This window comes from Volvox carteri, assembly GCF_000143455.1.
Source record: "Volvox carteri f. nagariensis unplaced genomic scaffold VOLCAscaffold_9, whole genome shotgun sequence".
Classification (NCBI taxonomy): Eukaryota; Viridiplantae; Chlorophyta; class Chlorophyceae; order Chlamydomonadales; family Volvocaceae; genus Volvox; species Volvox carteri.
In genome coordinates, this window is record NW_003307552.1 from 1,270,452 (window position 1) to 1,293,896 (window position 23,445).

The 23,445-nt window shown below is 57.2% G+C and overlaps 4 protein-coding genes across 4 annotated transcripts in view; 2 read left to right on the forward strand and 2 right to left on the reverse strand.

The window, feature by feature from the left end:
* Nucleotides 1–449: 449 nt before the first annotated feature.
* VOLCADRAFT_88603 (uncharacterized protein) lies at nucleotides 450–7,388 on the forward strand (the record flags this gene model as incomplete). Its single annotated transcript, XM_002948159.1, has 6 exons — nucleotides 450–695; nucleotides 1,352–1,632; nucleotides 3,061–4,310; nucleotides 4,720–4,764; nucleotides 6,105–6,178; nucleotides 7,338–7,388. 6 exons carry the CDS (start codon nucleotides 450–452, stop codon nucleotides 7,386–7,388), a joined length of 1,947 nt encoding a protein of 648 aa, XP_002948205.1.
* A 3,674-nt stretch (nucleotides 7,389–11,062) lies between these two features.
* VOLCADRAFT_57924 (uncharacterized protein) lies at nucleotides 11,063–11,942 on the reverse strand (the record flags this gene model as incomplete). Its single annotated transcript, XM_002948304.1, has 3 exons — nucleotides 11,063–11,161; nucleotides 11,435–11,557; nucleotides 11,865–11,942. Coding segments are annotated over 3 exons (300 nt in total), but the record flags the coding sequence as incomplete, so codon positions are not given.
* A 4,008-nt stretch (nucleotides 11,943–15,950) lies between these two features.
* Nucleotides 15,951–21,105, reverse strand: VOLCADRAFT_88605 (uncharacterized protein; the record flags this gene model as incomplete). The annotated part of the gene is made up of 9 exons (XM_002948305.1): nucleotides 15,951–16,624; nucleotides 17,369–17,575; nucleotides 17,972–18,074; nucleotides 18,455–18,556; nucleotides 18,850–19,272; nucleotides 19,771–19,920; nucleotides 20,104–20,295; nucleotides 20,886–20,962; nucleotides 21,036–21,105. 9 exons carry the CDS (start codon nucleotides 21,103–21,105, stop codon nucleotides 15,951–15,953), a joined length of 1,998 nt encoding a protein of 665 aa, XP_002948351.1.
* A 1,968-nt stretch (nucleotides 21,106–23,073) lies between these two features.
* Nucleotides 23,074–23,445, forward strand: part of VOLCADRAFT_88606 (uncharacterized protein) — a gene marked incomplete at both ends in the record, with an annotated part of 4,293 nt that continues 3,921 nt past the window's right edge. The window contains one exon of the mRNA XM_002948160.1: nucleotides 23,074–23,282. Within this exon, the coding sequence (XP_002948206.1) occupies nucleotides 23,074–23,282 (209 nt within the window). The remainder of the gene's footprint in view (nucleotides 23,283–23,445) is intronic.

Genomic DNA, 23,445 nt, shown 5'->3' on the forward strand with positions numbered 1-23,445 from the left:
CACTCTTTGTCGCTTGCAAGTCCTCGGCGCACACTGAGCGACCACAGATGTCACAGGCGACAAGTGATTTACAACCACACACCTTTTGTCTACCAGCTCTTAGGGACGTAATGCGTAACCGCTTTTCCATGCATGGGTGGGCGGGCGGCGGGCAGAAACCGTCGCATACTAGCGCTATTGCGCATCTTAAGGCAACCTCAGTATGTATAACGATACATAAATCATTTATCGGCTATCACTGCTTCATCCTGCAAATCCTTGACTCCAAGACACACGATTTAGGCATTTTTGACGCTCACCGGCGTATCCTCTCAACCGTGAAGCTTTACGTTCAGAACAGTTCTTTATAATAAATAAATTAATTAGCTACACATCTGTGGTTATGGGCGTTCCATAGGCTACAAACTTTGGATACATAACCACCAACCGGCGCACGCCGCGTGTACAAAATGAGCCGAGTGCGACGACGAGAGGCGTCCTATGTCGATAGCGACTATGAAGCCGATATGGCAGCCGATCGCAGGCGTGGCGGCAGTCCGTCGCCAAGCCCGGAGATGCACGCGCGGAGCGGAAAGAGGCCTAAGGCTGGGAGAACTACGTCCGAGGGGACGTCAGAAGAAGACGAAAGACGACGTAGACGCCTGCTGGCTAACAGGAGGAGTGCCCAGCGAAGCAGGGTTAAGCGGTTAGAAGAGGTGCGCTTGCATCCGAGCGGTTGCTATACGCACAGCAGGAAACTTGGCGGGTTCTGCCCAGAATGCATGTATCACATGGTTTCATGTATATTCATCACTATATGTTTCAAAATTGTTGGCTTGGTCGCCGCTTTGGCACTTGCCGTAGGTACGCCGCCGCACATCGCCGTGATACCAGCAGAACAGCCTTTCATATCAATACCGCTAAGCTAACATCAACATAACGGGTAGTTGCGTCAGAAAATCCCATCAGGCTAAGGTTCCGCTTCATAGTCTCGTCACTGCGCTCACACCGGCCCCAAACCAGCCACGTACTACAGCCCACCACAATACGGGCAGAACGAGACTAAATACCTTTCTAAACGTCCACCCGATTTCCCTTTTGTTCATGACCACGCATGATGTTCCCTGCATACGACATTACCCCATCGGGCTCCAATAACCACTTCATCGCCGGTCCCCAATCGCCATATACGGGAGTCCTTCCTTCCATTATTCTAGAGGCATGGTCGCAATATCCCCCTCCCTTACCTGGGATTGAAGTAAAGGGACTCTCCACTTACTTTACGCTGCCTTCCCTCTGCGAAATGATGGCATTATGGTTCCCCCTCTAACCCGGACACAAACTTCCCACAACTTCCGGGCACCGCCAATAGGTGGGCGTCCTGGAAAACCTAGTAGACACGCTCATGCGGGAGGTGGAAGAGCTTCGCTCTGAGTTGGGTACCTGGAGCAGTCGCCAACAGGAGCTCCTCAGCGAGCAATCCAAACTGGCGGACCGGCTCAAGGAGGAGACCGGGGTCACCGACATTGATGTCCTGTGCATCGCGACTATCGAGGACGATGAGGAGAAGCAACAGCAACAAAAGGACGGAGAGCAGCAGCAGCAGCAGAAGCTTCTGGCGCCAGAGCAGGAGCAGCAGCAGCAGCAGCCGCCGTTGGCACAGCTGACGAGGACGCTGCCGCCGCAGCAGCAAACGGCGTTGCACCAGACACAGCAGATTGCCTCACCGCTCCCGATGTCACCTTCACCGCCGTTGCCACAGCCGCAGCAGGAATTGCCGCTACAGCTGTCGGCGCAGCCCCCATCTTCATCTCAACGGCAGCAGCAGCAGCAGCAGCAGCCGCCGCAGGTGGCCCAGAGCGTCGAGCAGGAGACCTGGCATGACCGATCACCGCAGTCGCCAGCACTGCCAGTGCCACAGCAACAACAGGAAGATCAAGAGGAGGAGAAGGAACAACGGCAGCAGCAGCAGCAGCAAAAAGGCTGCCGCCCTGCCGGTCGTACCGGCGTCGCGGCGTCGCAGCAGCAGCAGCAGCAGCAACCGCAGCAGCAGCCCGAGGCATCTGAGGAGGTTGTCATGGAGTGCATAAGCCCTGGTCGCCTCTTAGAAATCTGTACGACACCGTTGCATGACGTGGAGAACCACCAGAGCCACCTGCCCCACCTGGGGGCCAGCGAGCAGGTCGTCCCCAGGCTGCTGCTGGGGGCTTCAGGAGTCAGCGGCCGGGGCGTCCCCGCCGTCGATAATGTCGAATTGAAGTGCCGGGAAAGCTGTACGGGGGACGTTGACGACAGTTGCGGCCGGGGTAGCGGAAGCGGCGGCGGAGCCGCCGCCGCTGCCACCGTCGCCACCGCGGTGGCGGCGGCTTCACGGGCTAGTCAAACCCTGGGTCAGCCTTATCCAGGTGCCGCCAAGTTGGAGCCATCGGTGGACTTGGAGGCAGGGTCAGGAAACAGCGCTGGGTCGCCTCTGGCTGGCAGGCCTGCCGCCAGCGGCCCTCTGATCACATCCAGCATTGCGCCCGCCGCCGTCGCTGTCGCGTACGGCGATAGGGCTAGCCAGCTTGGTCGCGACAACTCGCTGCCGTGCCATGCAGAAGTATCATACGGCTCTCACCCTCAGCAGCCATCCCCGCAACAACAGCTGCTGCAGTTGCATCAGCTGCCGCCGACACCAGCTCAGCGACAGCAGGATGAGGAGCAGCAGCAGCAGCAACAACAACAACAGCAACCGCGAAGCGGTGGAAGTCCACCCGGTTCTGTCGGCAACTTTATGCCTACTCCGCCGCACCCCGCCCTATCCAGCTCCATGCAGCCTCAACGGGGGCTCCGTTCGGAGTACCGCAGCGGCAGCGGCGGCGGCGGTGGTGTTGGTGGTGGCGGCGGCAGGGACAGCGGCGGTGGAAGCGGCAGCGGCAGCGGCAGCGGCGGCGGAGCTTGTAGGGCGGGGACGTACAACACTGCTCCTGCTGCCTTCACCTCCGCTTCCGCCTCCGTTGCCACCGTTAGCCCGACGCGGCTGGCGCTGACGTCAGCGCCAGTGATGGCGCCGGCCCCGGCGCCCGCTGCCACTGCCTGCAGCGATCCTCGCGCCGATGGCGCCAGCCCCAGCCAGCAACTCATGGTGCAGCCCACGTACAACCGCTCGGGTCTGGCGAGGGGCCCGGGCCCAAGCGGCGGCACCATGCAGCCGTTCCGGCCGCATTGCACCCATCCAGAGCACACGCAGCAACAGCAACAGCAGCACCAGCACCAGCCTCAGCACCCACATCCGGCCGGTGAAGGCTTTGTGACCGCCATGACCGCCTGCCGCAGCTGGGATGAGTTTGATGCAGCCTCACCTCTGTCATACGGGTCAAAGGATTCACCGTCAGCGGCGGCGGCAGCGGCGGCGGCACCTGGCGGAGCCGATACGTTGTCACCGGTGGTCAAGTACGGCCGCGGGGCCCCCGCGGCGACTCGACAGAGCAGTGACGGCAGCGGCCGCAGCGGCGCTGCGCCGCTGCCGACGCATGTTCCTGTGGGCCAGCTCCTGGAGCCCCATCTTCATCTGCATCGCCCGCACATAGCCGTACTGCCATCCGCCGCCTCTTCTCGTCCTCGGGCAGTCGGTGTACCGCCTCCCCACCACAACATCGTCCGCACCGTGGAAGCCCTGATGGGCGCAGCTGGAGGCCGCCACGGTGATGCTGGGGCCCCCCCCGCTGCTGGCCCGGCCGCAGCAGCAGCCGCCGCCGCCGCCGCAGCAGCAGCAGCAGCGCGGCCGGGCATGGCACCAGGCATGCCGCAACACCTGCCGCCGGCGTTTCTGTACAACAGGCTGCCGGCGGTGACCGGGGCCGCCTCCGGTGCCGGCGTCCCCGCCGGCGCCCTCGCACATGCTCCGCAGAATGTCGGCCACCCGTCACGCAATCCGTACATGGGTCCGACCGTTCCCGGCGACATGCTGGCGTCGGATCGACGCGCCGACGACGCGCTCAGCGGGGGCGGCGCCGCCGCCGGTTCTCTAGCGGCGGCGACAGTATCGCTGCCGCCGCCGGCGGCCGCCCTACTTGGCCACGCTATGGCCTTCCAAGGTCGCGTAATGACCCATGGGTCGTACAGCCCAGGCGGCACACACCCGACCGGCTCTGCGGACTCCACGAGCAGCAACAGCGGCAACCGGCGGCGGTCCATAAGCTCCGATTCGGAAAGGAGCTTGACGTACTTGGCCCCGGGGGCCTTACGGTCCTTGCAGTCGGAGGCCATCGCCGCCGCCGCCGCCGCCGGCGGACCGCTGCTGCATCCCCATGGCGTCGTCCCGCAGCCGTGCCCCGGCATAACAGGACACGGTACGGCAGCAAGTACACGTAATTTGCCCCATTGCGAGCGCGTTGCCTGCAGTTGTGACGGAATGGGGCCCTGAGCTATAAGTTTTATCGTCTGTACGACGTTGATTTTCGCCAGCACAGCCCCGCTGAAGGTCGCATCGGCCTCTATTCTCCCATTTCCTTCAATTCCCTGTTTTTTCTCTTAGGCTGGCGATACAGCCGCCCTTCACCACCCACCCGTCACACCCCTCCGCACACTCTCCATTCGCCCGCCCATCGTGTGTCGTTGTTCCGGCACCCATTCACGCCCAAGTCCCGTTCACAACCTCCGGCTGCCCCACCCCACCCCCATACGCCTAGAAGCGGGCCCAAGTGCACCTCCTGCCCCTCTTCACTTCCCTCCCCCTTTTTTTTGCTGCGACTGGTTCAGGGGCAGGTGCCGCTGCCGCTGCCGCAGCGGCTGCTGTGGCCGCCGGTGCGAAGATGGGCTATCCCGGAGCCGCGGGCGCCAGCGGGCTGATGCTGACGAAGTGGGACCTGCTGTGATGAGGCTTCGCTAACACAGACACCACATCCCGTGTTGTTGCCGCCGATCTGCATGCTCGTGGGCATGTGTGAATGTGCATACACACACACGCGCGCGCGCGGGAATGCGAACGGCACGGTTGGGGAGCTTACGAACCAACATCTTACGAACATCTTACGAACCAACATTTTATTGCCGGACATCCTACTAGTCGAGCAGTGGGAGGAGGGGGGTGACTGGCGGATGAGCGAACAACCACTCGTAAGGGCTCCAGAAATTGACAGATTGCCGACGTCTTGGGGTGTCAAGGGACGCCTCAGAACTTTGTGCCGCTAGGGTGCTGCTACAAGTGTTTCCAAACCATCGGACGATTTTAGTCCCGTGGTACGGCATGACGGGGTAGGCCTACCAATGAGCACCACACTGTACGGCACAGCAGCAAGTGCAGTACATTCCTGGTACAGCACCCGCATACGGGGACGCGGACGCCGCTGTTGCTGCTGCTGTTGCTCCAGGTGCCGCAGCTGTTGCTTTTTGAGACGTCGTACGCCCTCGCATACAGTGGTGTGATCGCTGCTAGTGGTATTTCACTGGGTTGGGATCGCGCCCGGGGGCCCTGGTGCGGGGTTGCAGGGGGTAGCTGGGGAGCTGAGGGAAGGGCGGTCATTACAATCCCGCAGCGGCGTGGGGGAGGAGGAGGAGGGGACGGTCGGGAGAGCGCTGACGGGGGCACGCTGTGTGTTAGCCCGGCCAGGTCTTTGGCGGGGTCGACGGGATCAGGAACATGCATGAGATGTGGGCTTCGAAAGCGGTTCAGAACCCGGGGGTCGCCCTCCCTCGAGAGGTCTCCATTAATCCCATTTTGACGAGACAGCTAGGTGCGCAGGTGTGTTGCCAGAGGCATGTGCATGATGACGTTCATTTTTATCTCATCAGGTGGCCGTGGCAAATTTGCTGCCATGGCTGTCCAAATGTGTGTTTCGCGTATGTATGTGCACGTATGTATACGTGCGTGACCTGCGCGGCGGCGACCGTGTGTCGTACTGTACGAATATTATATGGTGTGTGGGGCAATAGGCACCGGATGCGAGCTGCTCGGAGTGCGCTTGGAGAGTTTTGTTCCATGTTTCTGCACCATCTCTTTTTCCAAGACCATTTGTGTGTGTGAGTTTGGGGTTCGAATCTGCTGTCGGACTCTAATGGTCTTCTTGCTAGTGCTGCTGCTGCTGTTGCTGCCATTATTGCGACCGCTGCTGCCACAGTTCCGCGCCCCGTGGTGCTGGCCACAGATCGGGTAAGGGCAGCACGGCATCACAGCGATGCCTTTTTTGTTTGTCACCGAGTGCCCCCGCGATCGGTTCAGGTGTGTGGTGCCTTTTCAACAAATCTACCTGTCCCTATATATCTCGCCGTGCCTTTCTCTCTCTTTTTCTCTTTCAGTTTGCGCGCATATCTCTTTCTTCTCTCTCTTTACTTTATGTTTGTTTTGCATCAACCAATTTGAGTTAGCGCGGTTAGTTAGCGCGGTGTTCTGTGGAAAAGTGATGCAGGATGGAGCAACCAGCATGGGGGTTAGTTCCAGGCTGCGTGCCGAGGAGGTGCGCAAGCCGCAAGGCCTGCGGTGGCCCTTGCGAGTCTCTCGTTCTACGCAAAAGGCGCCGGTAGATTCGTTGGAAAAACACGCGATGGAAGGACACGCGTTTCGCGAAGCCGTGTCACTGCGTGCCGCCGCTGTGTGTGTTTGCGCGCTGGTGCGGATGCCGTAGTGCTGGCTTTAAACTTGCTTCTGATACTTCCCTGCCATCAGGCTTGGTCCCCTTTTGAGCTCCTCTTTTTACTTCTCATTCTGACTCCTTCTCTTCTCTCTCCTTGTCTCTCCTGCGCTTGTTTGTTCTGCGCATGCGTGCGTGCATGGAAGGGTGCGGTTGCGGGGCCCATCCGACCCGCCGATTCGATTGGCTGTCTTTTTGCACAATGGGGAATCATGCCGCGCAGAGGTAACTGCAAAACATAAAAACAGATGTGGCGAGGTGCTCCTTTTGCTATTGGCTTTTTAAGAGGGGCACCAAGCCGGCTGTATGCACTCGGCTGGAGCTTATGTATTTGCTGAGGTGGCCCATACCACCGACAGAAGCTATCCTGCTTCGAATATCATTTATATGCCCTTGGCGGGGCTGTGGCTAGTCTTTAGCTGCTGGATGGGGACTTGCTTGGGGTAGGGCCAACTCGATTTTGCAAGCCCTGCTTTCCTCTTTCTTTCTTTTCGGTCTTTCTCAATACTACTTATTTCGGTTCTTACTTCTATATTTCTAATTTTAGGCTTTCGACTGGCGGATCCTGACGGCGAATGGCATGTGTACAATTTTAGCATAAAGCACAGCTGTTGGCCTTCAGCAAGCTTTGCTAAATGATTATAATGACACATAGAAACAATACTTGTATGTTTTATACTTGTGTACTTACGGAAACGTTGTCACCGGTACGACCGCTTCGCTTCTGTCGTGCGTGCCGGTACGGTACAGTGCCGTGAGAATGGAGGCAGGGCAGAGTTCCAGATGACGCGAGGTGGCTGACGCGAGTTGTGCGTATTTCTGGTCCTGTAGAGCCACAACCGATCAGAATTTGGAACCTTTGTAAGGAAAGCCAGGAGGCTGCCAAAACTGTCGTCAAACGTCGCTATCGTATTTCGCGTCACGATCTTAAACAGGGAGGCGAGACCATGGACATGCCAGGAACAGGATCCAGGATCTGCCGCAGTGCCTCGGCACACAGGGGATAGCTAGGGGGGCAAGGCAGCAGTCTAAAAGGAGGAAGAAGCAGCAGTCCAACTTCACCCACAGACCGTTCCGATGGCTCTATCGCGACGAATTGCCGCGAGTGACTGTGATGGCATGTTGAATCTAGCCTCACCGCAAGCAACTCGAAGCGGCCCGCCTTACTAAGGTTTTGTCATGCCGTTAGCTAGGTCACGCCAAAAGCATAAGTCGGTTGTTCGACCGTGTGCTGATGTCGGCTGCGAGGCCGAACAGGGCCAAAGGATGCAGGAGGGCGCTGGCGGAGCGCTACTGTAGGTGCAGGGGGCCAGGAGAGTGCATGCATTGAGGGCCGATGCTGCGGAAGATATAGGACAGCAACAAGCAAGTTAGTGCCTATATATATCCTGCATATGCCCTTTTGGAGCACATCAGGACGACGGGTGACTTCCCTGAGCAGGTTGACAGCTCTGTCATGGGCAACTACTACAAACCCTAAGTCATAGCGGTTTGCGGGGCGTTAACTAAATGCTACAATGCTTCTATTGTCCTCCAAATATTGGTCCAAGCACGCCAGGGCCTCAAGCTTAGGCATCGAGCGCAGGCTGGTTTTTGGGTTTAGGGTTTCGGCACCGCATGGCTAGTTTTACAGGTATGGGGTCACGCACCCCTAACCATGTAACACAAACACACACACACACACACACACCATACCGGAGCTATGTTCGGCGGATAGAGCAGGATAAAGCCATGTGCAGGTTTCCAGGGAGGGGCCTTCCGCTTATGGTTGTGAAATGAAGCTGCCGAATGTGATGAAGCCCATGGTGACAGCTGCGCCATAAGATCGGGCGGTACAGGGTGTGTGCGGGGATTGAAAGGGTCTCTCGGGGACGTGGTAGCAGCGCGCGCTCCGAGTGCAGACCTGATGAGCTCATGGCCGTATGTGTCTCTTGTTGTGCACCAACGGCATTAGGCCCTCAGACACACGGCCATACGACGTAGGCCCCTCTGTTGTGAAGTCCTGGGAGGGTATCGTGACTTCCGCCAAGCCGCTAACTACAAGATATTTATTATACAGGGAAAAAGCCTCTAAAGCATAACAACGAAAAAGACCCAACTGCGCGGACCAGGACTAGCACCACCAGAATTTTGAAACATAAAGAGGAATTAAAAAAAGCTATGTTTATTTTTGTAAACCACGTATGTGCATCCGCAACTTTACCATCCCATTCCATAAAAACAGCAGCAGCAGCTGCAGCAGCGCGACTCTTCGTCCGTGAAGTCGTGAAGATCCTTCAGCGCCATCCACAGCCCCTCCGGCTCGGCGCGGAAGGGAAGGCTTCATCCTTAGACCCAAACCCTATTTGTAAATGTGCGAGTAGTCTGTACAGCAGCAGCAGCAGCAGCAGGGGCCAACCAGCTGGCAGCACAAGGACGACTTCACCCCATGTGCTCGCCCCCTCCAGGTTTCCTCTCACTGCCGCACACCGCCGTACCCTACACGGACTCCCAACAGCTCCCCCCTCCCTATTACGTCACAGCGCCCGTTCAGCAGTACTCACTCGATAACGCCCACCACTCACATCCACATCCATCTCTCACCACCAGGAAAGCAACTCACCAGCTCACAGAGTACAGCTCTCCGTCAACGAGTATGTACATGGTCAACGCAGCCCCCTCCAAGCCTTCCTTCCATCCCCTCAGCTACCTCTACCCAGCCCCCCAGCCCCGCAACCCCCCGCACACAGACAACACCAGAGGGCCACCATAAAAGCCTTTGTAAGGCCCAGTGCCCCACGAACCACCTACCACCGCCACCACTCCCCCCAAATACAATGCTGCTCTTCCTGCGCTTGACGGTGGTAGTGACGGTGGTAGTGACGGTGGTAGTGACGATGGCATGAGGGTAGCTCTAAAGTTAAAACCCGAGTGCGTCAGCGACTGCAGATTTCACGATGTCTGAGAGCCCGGACCGCCGCGCCCTGATGGCCTTGCGCTGCTGGCAGTGCTGCGCCGGGCACAAGTGATGCTGCTGATGCTGCTGCAGTAGGGCGGCTGGCTCCTGCCCGGAGATGCTGGCATGGTCCTGCGCCGGCGGGCGGGAAGCGGGAGAAACCGCGCGCGTCGTGAAGAAAGCAAGGACACAAGATTGCAGCAGCCACTACCGTGTGAGACTGCGGCCCACCCCCCGGGTGTGTGTGTGTGTGTGTAGAAATCAGTGGGAATGAGCGTATGAAAGTAATTACCGGAATATACCGGGGGATACGAACACCACGAGCTACAGGTCAGCGGCCTCCGCTAACGTGGCAAGATCATGTGATGATGAAGCTGCAGGTGATGGGGGTGTAACGACGCCAGGCCGGCTGGCCCGCCGGCCGGGGGAGGGGCGGGGCGGGGCGGGGCGGCCCCACATGTCATCTGATCTGACGTGATGGAATTCAAAGAGATGCGCCACCCCTATCCACAAGCGGTGACGGCCACCCACCCCACCCTACCCAACCCGCCGTTTGAAAGGGTGGCGTTCCCCCTGTCCCCTGGCCTGACACCTTAGGGAATTCTTAGGGTTTGGACCTGAAGCGACCTTCCCCGGTCCAGCCACGCCGGGTTGCAGGCAACCACCTCTAAACCCCCACCCCACCCCAACCCCCAACCTCACCCCCCTCTGTCCACACCTGGAGCCAGCAGTCCATCCCTGCCGACCCCGTGGGAGCGCCCTGGGACCCGCCGTCGCTGTCCCAGGAGCCCGTGGAACACGACATGGGGTGGCTGCCGCCGCCGCCGCCGCCGCCGCTGCAGGGGGTGCGGCCGCCGCACAGCCCCACCACACTCTCACCGCCGCCACCGCCGCCGCTACCGGCGCTGCTGGCGGCGATTCCTAAGGAATCCGCCCTTCCTAACGGGAACGGCTGCGGCAGGGCCAAAGGCTGCTGCTGCGCGTATGGCGGCTGTAGCTGCGCCTGCCGGTCCAAGCACTGTCGCTTGACCAAAGCTTCCGCGATACCGGCACGCTGAAAGCTGCCGCCACCAGCGACGTACGGCTGGAGGCTGCCTTGTCCGTAACCGCCATGGCCGCACTGCCGTACAGCCCCGTGAGCCACAGCGCCTCCGAGAGACCCGTGCATGCGGACTGCGGGAGAGTGCTGGGGCTGATGCGGGTGGCCCGCTCCTAGCGGCATTGCGGACAGCTGCTCAGCAACCACGTCCACATCCGGCCCGCGACGCTTGCTACCGCACCTAGGGGAGATGCTGGCCACGAAGCTAGGGAAGCCGCCGCCGTCGTCGCCATGATCGCCGGTGGCTCCGGAACCACAGTGTCCGGGGACGCCACCGCCGCCACCACCAGCGAACAGCACGCCCAGATCCGCCCCCGAGGACACCCGGCGGCCGAGCCGTTCGGAGCTGCCGCCACCACCAGCACCGCCGCCACCACCAGCACCACCTACGACAACGTTGCCGCTGCCATCAAGAGTGGTGTACGTCCGCCGCCGCGACGTCCGCATCTCCTCCACGAACTCATCCAGCAGCACCGCCCAGGAGCCCGCCGTGTCGTAGTTCGACAGGTCCTCGTGCACAGTACGGCTGAAGTCCAGCACCTAGGGAAACAGACACCATCTGGCTAGCACGTCAGCTAGTAAGCAAGGCAAGCAAGGTAACCAGATCCACGAAAAAGCAGAAGCCCTGGGCCCATCCTGCTGTCTGATCCCTAACAAGAAGTCCCCCCCCGCGCCGTCGTGGGATTTGAACTCGGCACCCAATGGACCCGGGGGCCCCCCTCCGTATCCCGATACCCAGGTCTGCAGTTTTGTCTTACTCTCCCTCCGGTTGCTCTCCCCCCTTCTCTGTACGGCATCCCCCCCCCTCCCCACCTGGCGCCACAAGTCCTGAGTGACCACCAGCGCGGAGCTAGCCGCTGCGAAGGTGCACCAGCGGTCCAGCAGCCGAAAGCGCCCAAGGAGAACGAGGCGCCAGGCCGCCACCGCGACGCTCATCTGATGATGCAGTGCGGTGCGGAGCGGTGCAGTGTGAAGTGCGGTGTGGCACGGTGTGCGTGTATGTATGTATGTATGTATGTATGTATGTATGTATGTATGTATGTATGTATGTATGTATGTATGTATGTATGTACGACCAAAAGTCAGTCCAAAAGGCCAAAGCAGGGGTCCTGGTCAAGGTTGACCCAGCCTGCTTGGTATGGGGCTAGCTTGGTGGCTGATTACGGCTACAGAACTTCAAGCATATGCCAGTACTGTTGTGAGGCGAGTTTTCGCGAAGCTTCGGGTTCTTCCCATGTCGCACCTGAATATTGCGTCTCCCGTGATCTCTGCAGATGTAGAAGATGAAGCGGTAGAACCGGCCAAACTGGTCGGGAGACATGTCCTGCGAAGCCGGATGTAAGCCCAGGGGTGAGACTGCAACTGTCCACTTGTGGGTCAGTATCCGTGAAGGGCACACCTGCCATTTGATTTGATCTTGATACTGGGTAATGATGCTAAGGGCGTTTGCCCTGCGCGGGTGGATGGGGGTAAATGTCAGCCGCAGTGGGGGCTCAAGTGGAAAATGGCAGATAGATGCTTAGCTGGAATCCCACCCGGAAAGACCTTTATGGTGGCATTTCACATTGAGCTCATAAAGCTTTTCTTTACAAGTCTCGTAGCAGCTGCCTTCGTTGGTCAGCACTTCTGCACGATTTCATGGCTAGCTGGTCAATACGTCATACAAATAACATCACGGGCATAGAATTATAACCTTACCACTAAAAGATATAAAGACCTCGTTTAGGAACGAAAACATAGCACTGCAGGTCGTCATCCCGGTGGATAGAAAGCGCGCGAACAGGAGGCGGTGTCCAGGCCACACGAGGTAGGCGAGCTAGGTATTATTATTTACATCCAGCATGGATGCGCGCAGCCTGCCTACCGCAGGCGAAAGCTCGCATACCGGCAGGACAGTGCACGTATTCTGTGAACAAGGCCTAGTCAGGAGATCCGGCTATACATTATCGAGCTCCTCCAATCCTTTGTGGCGTGCCCCCGTGCCTTAGGCGGCATAAGTGCTGTTCATCAGAGTAGTATTATGGACAACTGTACGATAAAACGGACAAACCGCAAACAACCGCCATCAACAGCTTTCCTGCTGTCAATCGCACGATAAGACATTCGCAAACGCGATTTAAGCTTTAAAGGAGAGGTAGAACTTGTGTCAAAGCGACTGTATGTCCGCACGAAGCCCATACAGACATCCGATGTCTGAACCGTTTCCCCGAAACCAGAAATACCCCATTTGCCGAATCGGCAAATGGGGTATTTCTGGTTTCGGGGAAACGATACTATTTCTGTCTTCCAGTACAATGGCCCGCGACCTGTTCTTCATCATTGACCGCGGACTTAGGTCGTCGGGCGGCCCGTCGGGCCACATAACACCTTTCGTATACGGTGTATGATCGTATTTCTGCAAGCCCGCCAGCTTCGGGAACTCTATTTCTGCTTTCGGGAGTTTCGGGTCGTACCGAAACTCCCGAAGCGTTTGCCGATGTCTGAGCCCATAGCACCGGAAACTCGCCTATTTCGTGGTTAACGTCAGAATTTTGTGTTGCAGGCCCTTCACGCGGCGTGGAGGCAAATACACGGTTCAGGTGGTCCTATTTTTGTAAACTGCTGCGTTCGGGGAACGAGTTTCTGTTTCATGGAGCCTCGGTACGGCACCAAAAGTCCCGAAGCATTTTCCGATGTCTGCGCACGATGCCGACCAAGCCGACTGAAAGGGAATAGAATCAAATCCTCTCCAGCTGGGAGGGCAATGTCCGCGGCGTCAGAGCTGTCGGGTTGAATACGGGCCATCTGGAACTTGCGAAACACTTGTGTGTCCCAGCGCACCATGTTCACGTGTTGTTGTACCTTTGGTTTCAAAGGTGGAAAAGTCACGGCAGATGTGTAAGAGGTTGGGGGACATGGCTCATACCTGAGCAATGACCGGCAGCAAGTACACAGCTGCCAGTGCCCCAAACCGGAACAAGGCGGTACGCAAAACACAGCACGAGGACAGTCATACATGCGTACGTACGCACGTACGCACATACGCACGTACATACACGTACACACATACATACATACGAATACATTCTGAAGTCGGATGGGGTGAACGGATTAGGGTGCCCCTCTAGCAGGGGAGAGACGGGAACTGCCTCGGGAAAGGGGGCCGCTGGTGAAGCTATATATACCACCCTGTAACAACATACATACGGGACCCGACTCCGTGCCGACCCCGCCAAACCGCGGCGTGTACGTTTGCGGGGCTCCCAGGATGACGTGAACGCCCCATATCATGAAGACGTCCGATGTGGGCCTCCGACCTGGCGGCAGCTGAGACGGCTGTTGCAGCTGGCTTCATCCTCGTCCCATCCGTACGCCCGCCCCCAAACAACATGGGAATGAGACCAGCGGGGCATCGTATGGAACGTGTGTGGCATTCCATTTCCAGTGCTTGTCCAACACCTTTTCAGCACCTCATGCAGCAACTCCAAAAGCCAAGGAGCACGTAACTATGCCACACAGAAGCATAGGCTACACCTGCCACAAGCCTTTGTACCAAATCCATTCTCAACTCTCCCGACTCTCCCTACACATATGTATAGGTACATAAAATTCTCTCATAGAGCTTGTGCAATGCACATACACATACACACTCACAGCACATTGAGTCATCATACGAGGTCAACGTACTGTACGCGCGACAAAGGAAACTCACAACCAACAAGTCCTGCTACGCGTCAATAATACACTTGCCGGGGAAAAGAAAATTGGTTCTCCTAGGTTGGCTTTCCGTCGCTCGATATTGCAAAAGCCCTTTAGGACATCCCGTTGCACATGAGCAACGTGTCTTCCAAACTTTGTAATCCGGGGACGACGGCAATATGGCTCGAGACATACCAAGCAAAGCGTCAATGTCGTCGTCAAGATAAGTAAATCATAATGGCGACCTTCACTTGGTGCAGTATTCCGCCGTGCACAGGTCTTTGCAATTTTTGTCGCATAACCAACCAACAAACCAACTACAGCCCAAACGCCCAACCGCGCCAACACCGCCCGACATCAGGCACCAGCGACTTTCTTCGTCGGACTCAATTCGAGAAAAAACCTCTCATCCTTTCGCAAGTGAAAGCACCTCAGCAAGTTACCTCATTCCCTCCCCAAAAATTTTAAATAACCAAATCTTTCCATCTGACTCCTACAATTACGTCACCTTGCCTGCCCGTCTTTTCTCCCACAACCCACCTCCAGTGTTCCTGTGTCTCTCTCTCTCTCTCTCCCTCAACGGCGCAACAGCAAGCAGCTGGCCTACCCCCATCCGAACATCGCCGCGCGAGAGCCGGGCGACCAACCAACTCCTATCTCAACACAGCCCCACCGCCCCACCGCCCGCACGTACGGCCTGCTCAGCTACTGCCGCGGGATGTTGATGACAGCCGCGGTTGTGTTACTGCTCAACAAGCCCCTGCCCTTGCTTGCCAGGCACAGCCCCCGCCCTGATCCACCCCGACCCGTGGGCGCACATCACCGGAACAACCGTCATCCACAAGGAGGGGGCCCCTGTACCTGATGCGCTTCCTCAAGAGGACCCGGTTGGTTGGAAGGGGCCATGCAGCCAGGGCTGCTGGCGCCGCCAGCTTTTGCTCAACCCATGCCCAGAGGACAGTCACTGTCATTTCGGATGCCTTCAAAAAATTCCCAACGCCAGGGCTGAGCGCTGTGCATACAATGCCCCACTCCATGAATACATAGTTCGTCCTCCAGAACTCCAATGAATTAATGAAGCACAAAACGTTACTGCCACGGCAATGAAGGAATATCGTAGTTCGTTCTCTTTTTTCTGCTCTTTTTTCCACCGTTCGATAGATCAGAGGGAAGGGCACAACTAACATATCCTCCCCTTCCTCTTCTTCTTCCTCTTCTTCTTCTTCTTATCCCCATGCTCTTTTCTCTCGCTCGGTAGATCATGGTGGCCTGAACAGCCCTGTCCAGGCCCCGCCATACCCGTCCTGCCCGGTCCCCGGCGGACATGCCTGCGCCTCTCAGCTCCAGGCTGCACACAGCTTGGAACGATAAACATCCTTCAGCCAGCAGGAGGCTGCTGAATGTATGTACACACAAAAATAACCCTCAGAACAAAACAATATTCTAGGACGTGGCCATGCCCATCCGCGTCCCGTACCCACCGAGTTATAGTGACAAAACACTCCAGCCTTTCACACCTCCTCTGGACCCCCATTCCCCCCCTCCCCCCCTCCTTGCTTCCTCGCGCCCTCTCTCCCCCTCCCCTCCCAAGTGCGCCATCTGTACTACCCCAGATACCCCAGATGTGTCCCGAGGTTTAGGGGAAGCGGCACTACATCGGCCGCACAACAGAGGGCTCCTGCCAGCGAGGCACCTTGGGATCGTGTGGATCGGGTCCCCGGTAGGTCGGGTCCCAGGCGCCGTGGAGGCTCACGGGCAGCCTGTGCGGCAGGTGCAGGGTGGCCAGTGGCCCCGCCGACAGCGCCTCCGCGTCAAAGATGAGCACGTCGGCCCTTTGCGAGTCCGCATTGTGCACCGCCACCAGCAGCCAGCCGTCTCCCTCCCTGGAGGAACCCGGACGCGGAATAAACATGGGCTCTCCAGGGAAGGTACGGTCACCCAGGTACCAGCAATCCACAGCCAAGCCGGGGGCGGCTCCCGCGGCGAGGCCGCGGACAGTGCCTGCCGCCGGCCGCGGCGGCGCCAGCTGCCGTGGCTCCACTGCAGCAGCGGCGGGTCGGCCGCCGCCTTCGCCTCCTGTGGTGGCAGCTGCCGTGCGGGGAGCCGTATCCGGCTCGACCTCCACCCGTATGACGCTCTGCGCCGGGCCCCACAGGACCGGGTGGTCGACTGCGTCAGCTATGAACCAGGCGACGCTGTGACGTCGGGCAGTGACCCGCGGGTCGGTCATGGGGAACTCCACCGTGCGCTGAAGCAGCTTGCGGCACTCCACGGCCCCGGTGCGCAGGTCGCAGGTCAGCCGAGTCAGTTGGGTGCGAGCACCGCCTGGGGTGGGGAAGTCGGGAGTCGCGGAAGGTTCGGGTGGCGACGACGACCAGTGGAAATTCAACCAATATGATTCAACCAATATATGGATTGAAGAACACGTGTAATTGATAGGCGCGCAGGTCGACGCAGAGTTGTTTCTTCCCGCAAGCTCTAGATTCAAGGGTGAAGGTTCTGAAGGCGGGTCAAGGGAGAGCGTCCACAAACCATCATCTTCCATAAACCATCAACACGACAAGAGGGGGGGGGTGTAGCTCTTTGGCAGCGAGGCAGGGAAAGGGGTACAGCAGCGGCGGCGACGCACACGCACAGCATCCAGGCATGGCGCCAGAAGACTAATTGCGCAGTAGGACGCTCTCAGCCCACTGGGGCCCATCATCCGCACCCTCCCTCCTCCTCCACCTCTTTATACTTACCCGCCGCGCCACCCCTCCAAAAGGTGCTTGGGCTTTGACACCTTGCGGCAGTTGGCCCTTCGTTTCTTGCATCAACCTACTATCTCGACAGTACCCATCCCTTCTCGAGCCGCAACTATTGTTGAGCGTAATAACGCAAAACAATATGAATGCCGCACAGCCCTCCGCTTTATTGCGTTGCGGAGTTTTTCCGTAACAAAAAAACCCTTGTCATCTATCGTTCCTCACCCATCCTGTAACCACCTTCCAACCAATCAAACCGCTTACGGGGTTGCAACCCCGTTATCGCCCCCCTAATCTGTTGACACCGTAAGCCCCTTCCACTCACCCACAAAGCCATCCACGCGCTGTTTGTACTTGTCGAACAAGCCCATGTCGAACGACACCTCGTCCCAGGCCACACAGTCAAGCACCACCTTCATCCCTCCCGCTGGGGCCCCCTCTCCCCCCTCCTCCTCCTCCTCCTCCTCTTCCCAGCCGTTCACGTTGTGAAACACGAAGAGCGGCTCGGTGGTCAGCACGCGGGGGGCCAAGACTGTATGTGTGTGGGGGGAGGGGAGGAAGGGGAGAGAGAGGCATTTTTCTTTAATTCGTTTGATACTCTCTTAGTTGTCCATATGCTGGGTAACCTAAGATTGATAAAAATAAAACACACACGGCAAGAATCGTGAGCTACTTGAGCAAAATAACAATTGGTCTTGAGGGTTTTTGATGTTCTTTGTTTTTTATTATTTCCTTAAAAACACGGGGCATTGAAAAGTGGAGAACGGAATTTCGACGTAGGCGGTATTACCTATTTTCTAACATACAGGCACACAAACCAGACATACGAATGAATGGTTTAAACACAATGAACATCATAATCCGCAAACATACACGGGCAGGACATACACTCCCCCTTCCCCTCCCCCTCCTCCATACATGTGCCTACCTTTCCCACTGGGCCGGGCTGGCCTTGGGAACATCATGATCCGTGTGGGCTGGCGAGGGTCGAATACCATGACCTCCGCAATGGAACACAGACCCAGAGCGTACTGCTCGTATACAGATTCGTACATGAAGCCGTACAGACAAGGACGGAGTGGGGTCGGGGGTGACATGTTGCTGGGGTGTTGTGGGTTTGGTTGAGACAGTGTTGCGGTTTCGGAAGGCGAAAGGAAATGCACCAGATGGTGGTGATGACGATGGTGATGGGCGCTTTCTAACCCACGAACACAAAAACACAATTTGGGCCACCAAGCGACAACAAGAGCCTGAGACGTAGACCTCTTTCTGGGGCTGCACCCCGCGGCAGCCTTCTAATCTTCCCCCTCGTGTTTTACGTCCATGCACACACACCAACGCACACACAGACAGACAGACAGACAGACAGACAGACAGACAGACGGACAGACAGACAGATACACACCCCTACCTGCGTTAGGAACTTGAAGGGGTCCAGGTGGATAGACCCCACCACCAGCACGTAATAGTGCTCTGTGACAACCATGTCGTGAATCAGAGCAATGTCTAAACCCTAAGCGTTGGGGGGGGGGGGGCCGGGGTCGCATTAGGGGCCGAGGACAAGCAGGAGGTGAGAATACTCGTTTACACATGTACGACATGACGTACGGCATGAAAATACCAAGCTAAAAATGTGCAGTAAAAGCCCCAACGTGTACCGTATCAGGACGGATTGGAATTTTCGACGGCACCATCAGAATGATTTGACGGGCAACAGGTTCAGACGTGCTTCGACAGACAGGTTGCATGCTCTCCCACATCCCTCTTTCCCGCACATATACACGACGCGGGCGGCGGCTCACTGACCTGCAACCTGTGCCGGGTCTCATGCAGCAGCTGACCGGCCTCGTCAAACTCGTAAAACACAGCCGTAGCACCGCCGTAGCTGAACTCATTGGAAAACGTCACCAGTCGCCGACAGCTACTGCTACTGCAGGTGTTGTCACTACTGCCACTGTATGCGTGTCCCGCCGCAGCGGCGGCAGCGCTCATGCTAGCAGCGCCATGCTCCATATGGCGCTGCTGCGGTTGTTGCGAAGCGTTAGCATTCGCGTTACTGGCTGTAGCTTTGGCGCCGACCGCAGCTGCAGACGACGGGCTGCATGACGTCGCCCCCTCCGTGACTATTCGGTAATGTGCTGCAAACGTGTTTGCACGAATCTGACCCCCCATGCGGCTCTCCCGATGGGTGGCCAGGCTGGTGGGGTCCATCAGGTACGGCAAACCGGCCTGCAAGGGTGCGGGGAAGATCACAGTAATAATAATGCGGAAGCGTAATAGGATGCTAATAGGTTTAGTGGGGTACGGCAGTTTACCCAGATCCAGATCCTCCTCTGTGCGAGATGCGAGACCCTGATGGGCAGGGGGGCCCCGTGGGAGATATAGCCGGGGGAGTACATGGGAGAGGTGGCAGGTACAGAGAGTGGGGGATAGCCGGGTGGGGCGGGGCACGATGGGGGAGGCCAGGGCAAAAAGAGGCAGATTAACTATATTTCAGCTTGATTGGCCTGGAGAGGACCACGACAGCTGCTGCTGCTATTACTACTGCTACTACTACTACTGCTACTACTACTGCTACTGCTGCTATTGCTACTATTGCTATTGCTACTACTGCTATTGCTACTGCTGCTGCTACTACTGCTATTGCTACTGCTGCTGCTACTACTGCTATTGCTACTACTGCTGCTACTGTTTTTTTCACTTGTGGACCCCCCCTGCTCCTCTCACCTCCCACAGCGCATACAGCTGTCCCCCCCACGGCAGGACCCCCGTGTTGGCCACGTTCTTGAAGGTGAGGTCCAGGGGGTTGAACCAGGGGGTGCTGCCGTCGTGGGAGCCCCGGGTGAAGGAGTTGCGGTACAGCGGATGGCCAGCAGCCTAGCGACGTTGAGGGTGGGGGAGGAGAAGGGGCGAATTGGGACGGGGTGAATCGCCGGTAATCGCTGAACTTGGGCTTCCCCATAAACGAAATAGGTGCGCACCCGCAAACTTGAGTGGTGCTGTCTAGCATACAAAGACATGACGCAAACACATACACACCTACACGCGCCCGCAGCGCACCTGCTCTTCGAGAAAGCCCTTCGTTCGGACGAAGCGGTTTCGGAAGTAGGCCTTGCCGTCCTTGAAGGCGATGCTGAATACCATTCCGTCGCCATCCAAGATGTGGCGCCGGTACCGGGGGTTGGTCACGTGTAGCGCGGGGCCGTTGCGGTAGTACGTGCCGTACAGCTCGGGGGGGATCGTACCAGTTACCTGCCGGGCGGAGGATTGAGGAAGACAATAGCGGGAAAATGGGAAGCGAAGAGGGTCACAGAAGCCTAGCCCTACCCCTTAACTGGAGAGGAGTAAGGATCAAACTGAGAAATCCACTGTGGGACGGGGCCCTGGGGGATATTGCACCTTTATACACGTTACTAGCGAGTCGCATAACCCCCAGGCGCCATGGCGGGTGCAGTTGACCGGCAAAGATTAAAATGGAGCTGTCAGGGAGCCATGAGGGTTTCCTTAACAGGTTTCGGAGCATTACGGTGGGGGCAAAAGGGGACGGGTTTGAATCGGGCGAAGTGGGGCGACTGTTCCTGGGTGCGCGGTGCGCCTGGGAGCGATAAACACGCCCTTCTGCCGCATGAACGGCAAAAGGACCAAATGTCCCGATTCGATGGTGGTACGGAATATTCCCTTAACCCAATTTGTAAGGGTTCTGTGGCAGAATTTGGTTCAAATGCTTAGCAATGGGGTCGCAAGCAGGTCCATCCTAGAGCGTCTCGTTGGGGAGGGAGTGCAGAGGTGGCAGTAATGACAAACCATCCTGGTAGTCACTTGCTCAAGCACAAGGTGCTCACCCAGGATTCGTCGACCCAGTAGGCGTACTCATGGAGTAACGACGTGAACATAGTACGTACGTCGTTAAGCATTGCCACTGCGATCACAGAGGCGCAATGTCTTGGGCAAAAACTGTCACAAGCCGGTATTGACATGGAGCGGGGACGCACCTGTAACGGGCTTGGCCTTGCGCGACCGCTTATGCACGACAGGGACATGCTCATCAAGGTTAATACCCATTTGATTTAACGCATGCTTTGCAGGCTGGCGCTCAGCAACCGCGCTGGCATCTTTACGTGTAACGACTTTTGCCGGGACATCCGACATCAAAGTTGCAAGCACTGCGGTCAATTGACTGGATGTTTAGTTTAAAAGAAAACGGGAAAAACTCTTCCAAGGGTCCTGAGTTACCAGGTCCTCAGCACCTGCTGCTCGCCGCCGCGCGCGACCACCCTGGTGAGGATTACTTTGGGAAGCCTTTCGAGCAACCGGGCACTGCAACAGCCCGAACATTGCCACTTCACCTAAATCCGGTACAAAAGTGCATAGGTGACGTTTTAGGTATGTTTGCTCAAAAGTCGCTTGAGAAACATGCAAAGATCATGTTATATATTTACACATCCAACGTTGGTCCGCAAGTTCGAAAACTCCCGACAGTAATGGCCGTTCCAGATACGGTACGGAAGTACAGTAATGCCGGAAAATCTGCCTCACCGTCCCGTGCCGAGCGCAGCAATTGAGGGATCCTATTGGTTTTCCACTTACATATTTATAGTTTGTTGGGATTACCTACCTTCATCCAATCCGTGACTCACCATCTGAGGGCCATCCATGGAAAGCGCAGTGTAAACGAATAGCCTGCTACCGTATGTGATCTATTGTTAACGTATCTTGTTAACGTATTCAGAAATGGAGGGCCTTGTCCCTGCTTTGCACCTAGTTTTGGGTCATGCTGTGGCCGCGCTGGAATGCGAAGACAGGAACGATTTGCATCAGAGCTTGCAAGAGTACAACAGTGCATGGTGCGCCCTATCATATGCACTAGAAGTGCATGGCACCGCGAGCTGTGATAGCGTTCCGACGCTGGTACGAGAAACTTGCGCTGTGCTGCTGGAAACTTATTGCACACGGCACGAGGTGCGATGCATATTCAGTATGAATTTGAAATTAATCTAAGGTTTTAAATATTCTCACAAGATTATCATCCGCAGCTTCCGTGGCAGAGAATGTTTTGTTAGCTGACTGTTCCAGTTCCCCTGCTGCGTGAACCTTTACTCAGCTTTTGCTATATGCAATATCCTTAATATTTTCTCATAAATACACATATTGTGAATTTACGAAAGCTAGTGCAGAGGGGCGGCAAAGCTTTGCTGTTGTGGTCATGCAGGCTATCCGCGAAAGTCTGGCGGCGGACAGCGCGGAAGGACCCCCTGTCGATCTGGGTCGGTCGCCCCAAGCCACATCCCTGACCGCATGTTCTTCAGGCGAGTCCTTGTAAACGTAGGATTTAATTTACAAAACGTTTTGGTCTTACGAGGCCATTAATTGACTGCCGCCGTATGTGAAGCGTGCCTCACATCCCACTTTGGAACCTCACCCTCGGCCATTAAAAGCTTCTTCAGCAGATGCATTGAGTTTATTTTGCCCACAACACATGATATGGAATTGAACTCTGCCCACGGAGTTTGGATACTGGGTGCTTAAACTTCCCATGGCATAATGCACAGCGGTAGCTGACCCGTTTCGCCACAAAAAAAGTACAGCTACAGCGTATAGCACTTCCAGGGCATAGGAGAATGGTTTTTCCTCCATTTTTTTCGATTTAAGCCAACTTAACTTCAAACTTTGTTGACCTGGATTTCACAGGTTTGACGTAGCGTCGCGTTGCCTGATTCCTAAGTAATTTCCTTGACGGCAACAGTCCAGGGACTGTGTCTGCGGATTTTCATACCACACACCTGTGCCACCTTTTACGAGGAAGAGCCGCGCGAAGATAACTCAAAAAATATCCTTACAATTATGGGTTATTAATTATCATTACGGGATAGTAGTAACGGTTTTTTTTGAAGCGCGCACGTCACCAGTTTTGCCGTCTGCTGGGCTTCTTTTGCATAACTACCAGTTTGGCGCGGCACAGCAGGCTGTCCCACATACCCCTACGGCGACGGAACCGAACCTGGCCTCAACACGCTTGATGGCCCGGCACAAATGCACGGCACACCTCACTGGGTGGCGGTGGAGGCGGAAGCGGGCGCGGTGGATGGCCACACCAGTGGCAACGCCGCCGCCGCCGCCGCCGGTGTCAGCTGCCGCCGCCGCCACCGCAGCAGTGGTGCGCCGCCGCGGCCACCTACCCCGGCGGACGCCAGTGGCATCGGCGGCGGCGCCGCCGCAGTTGAAGGAACCGACGCCGACGCGTTGGCCGTTGCTGACGGCGCTGGCTCCAGCGGCGACGGCGGCAGCAGCCGCCACCTGCCTCATGCAGCTGATGCTGGCGCTGCTGGCGCTCCGCACCCACCTCCTCCTCCTGCTCCTCCTTCCTCGTCCTCCCCCGGCCCCAATGGCTGTCATGAATGACTT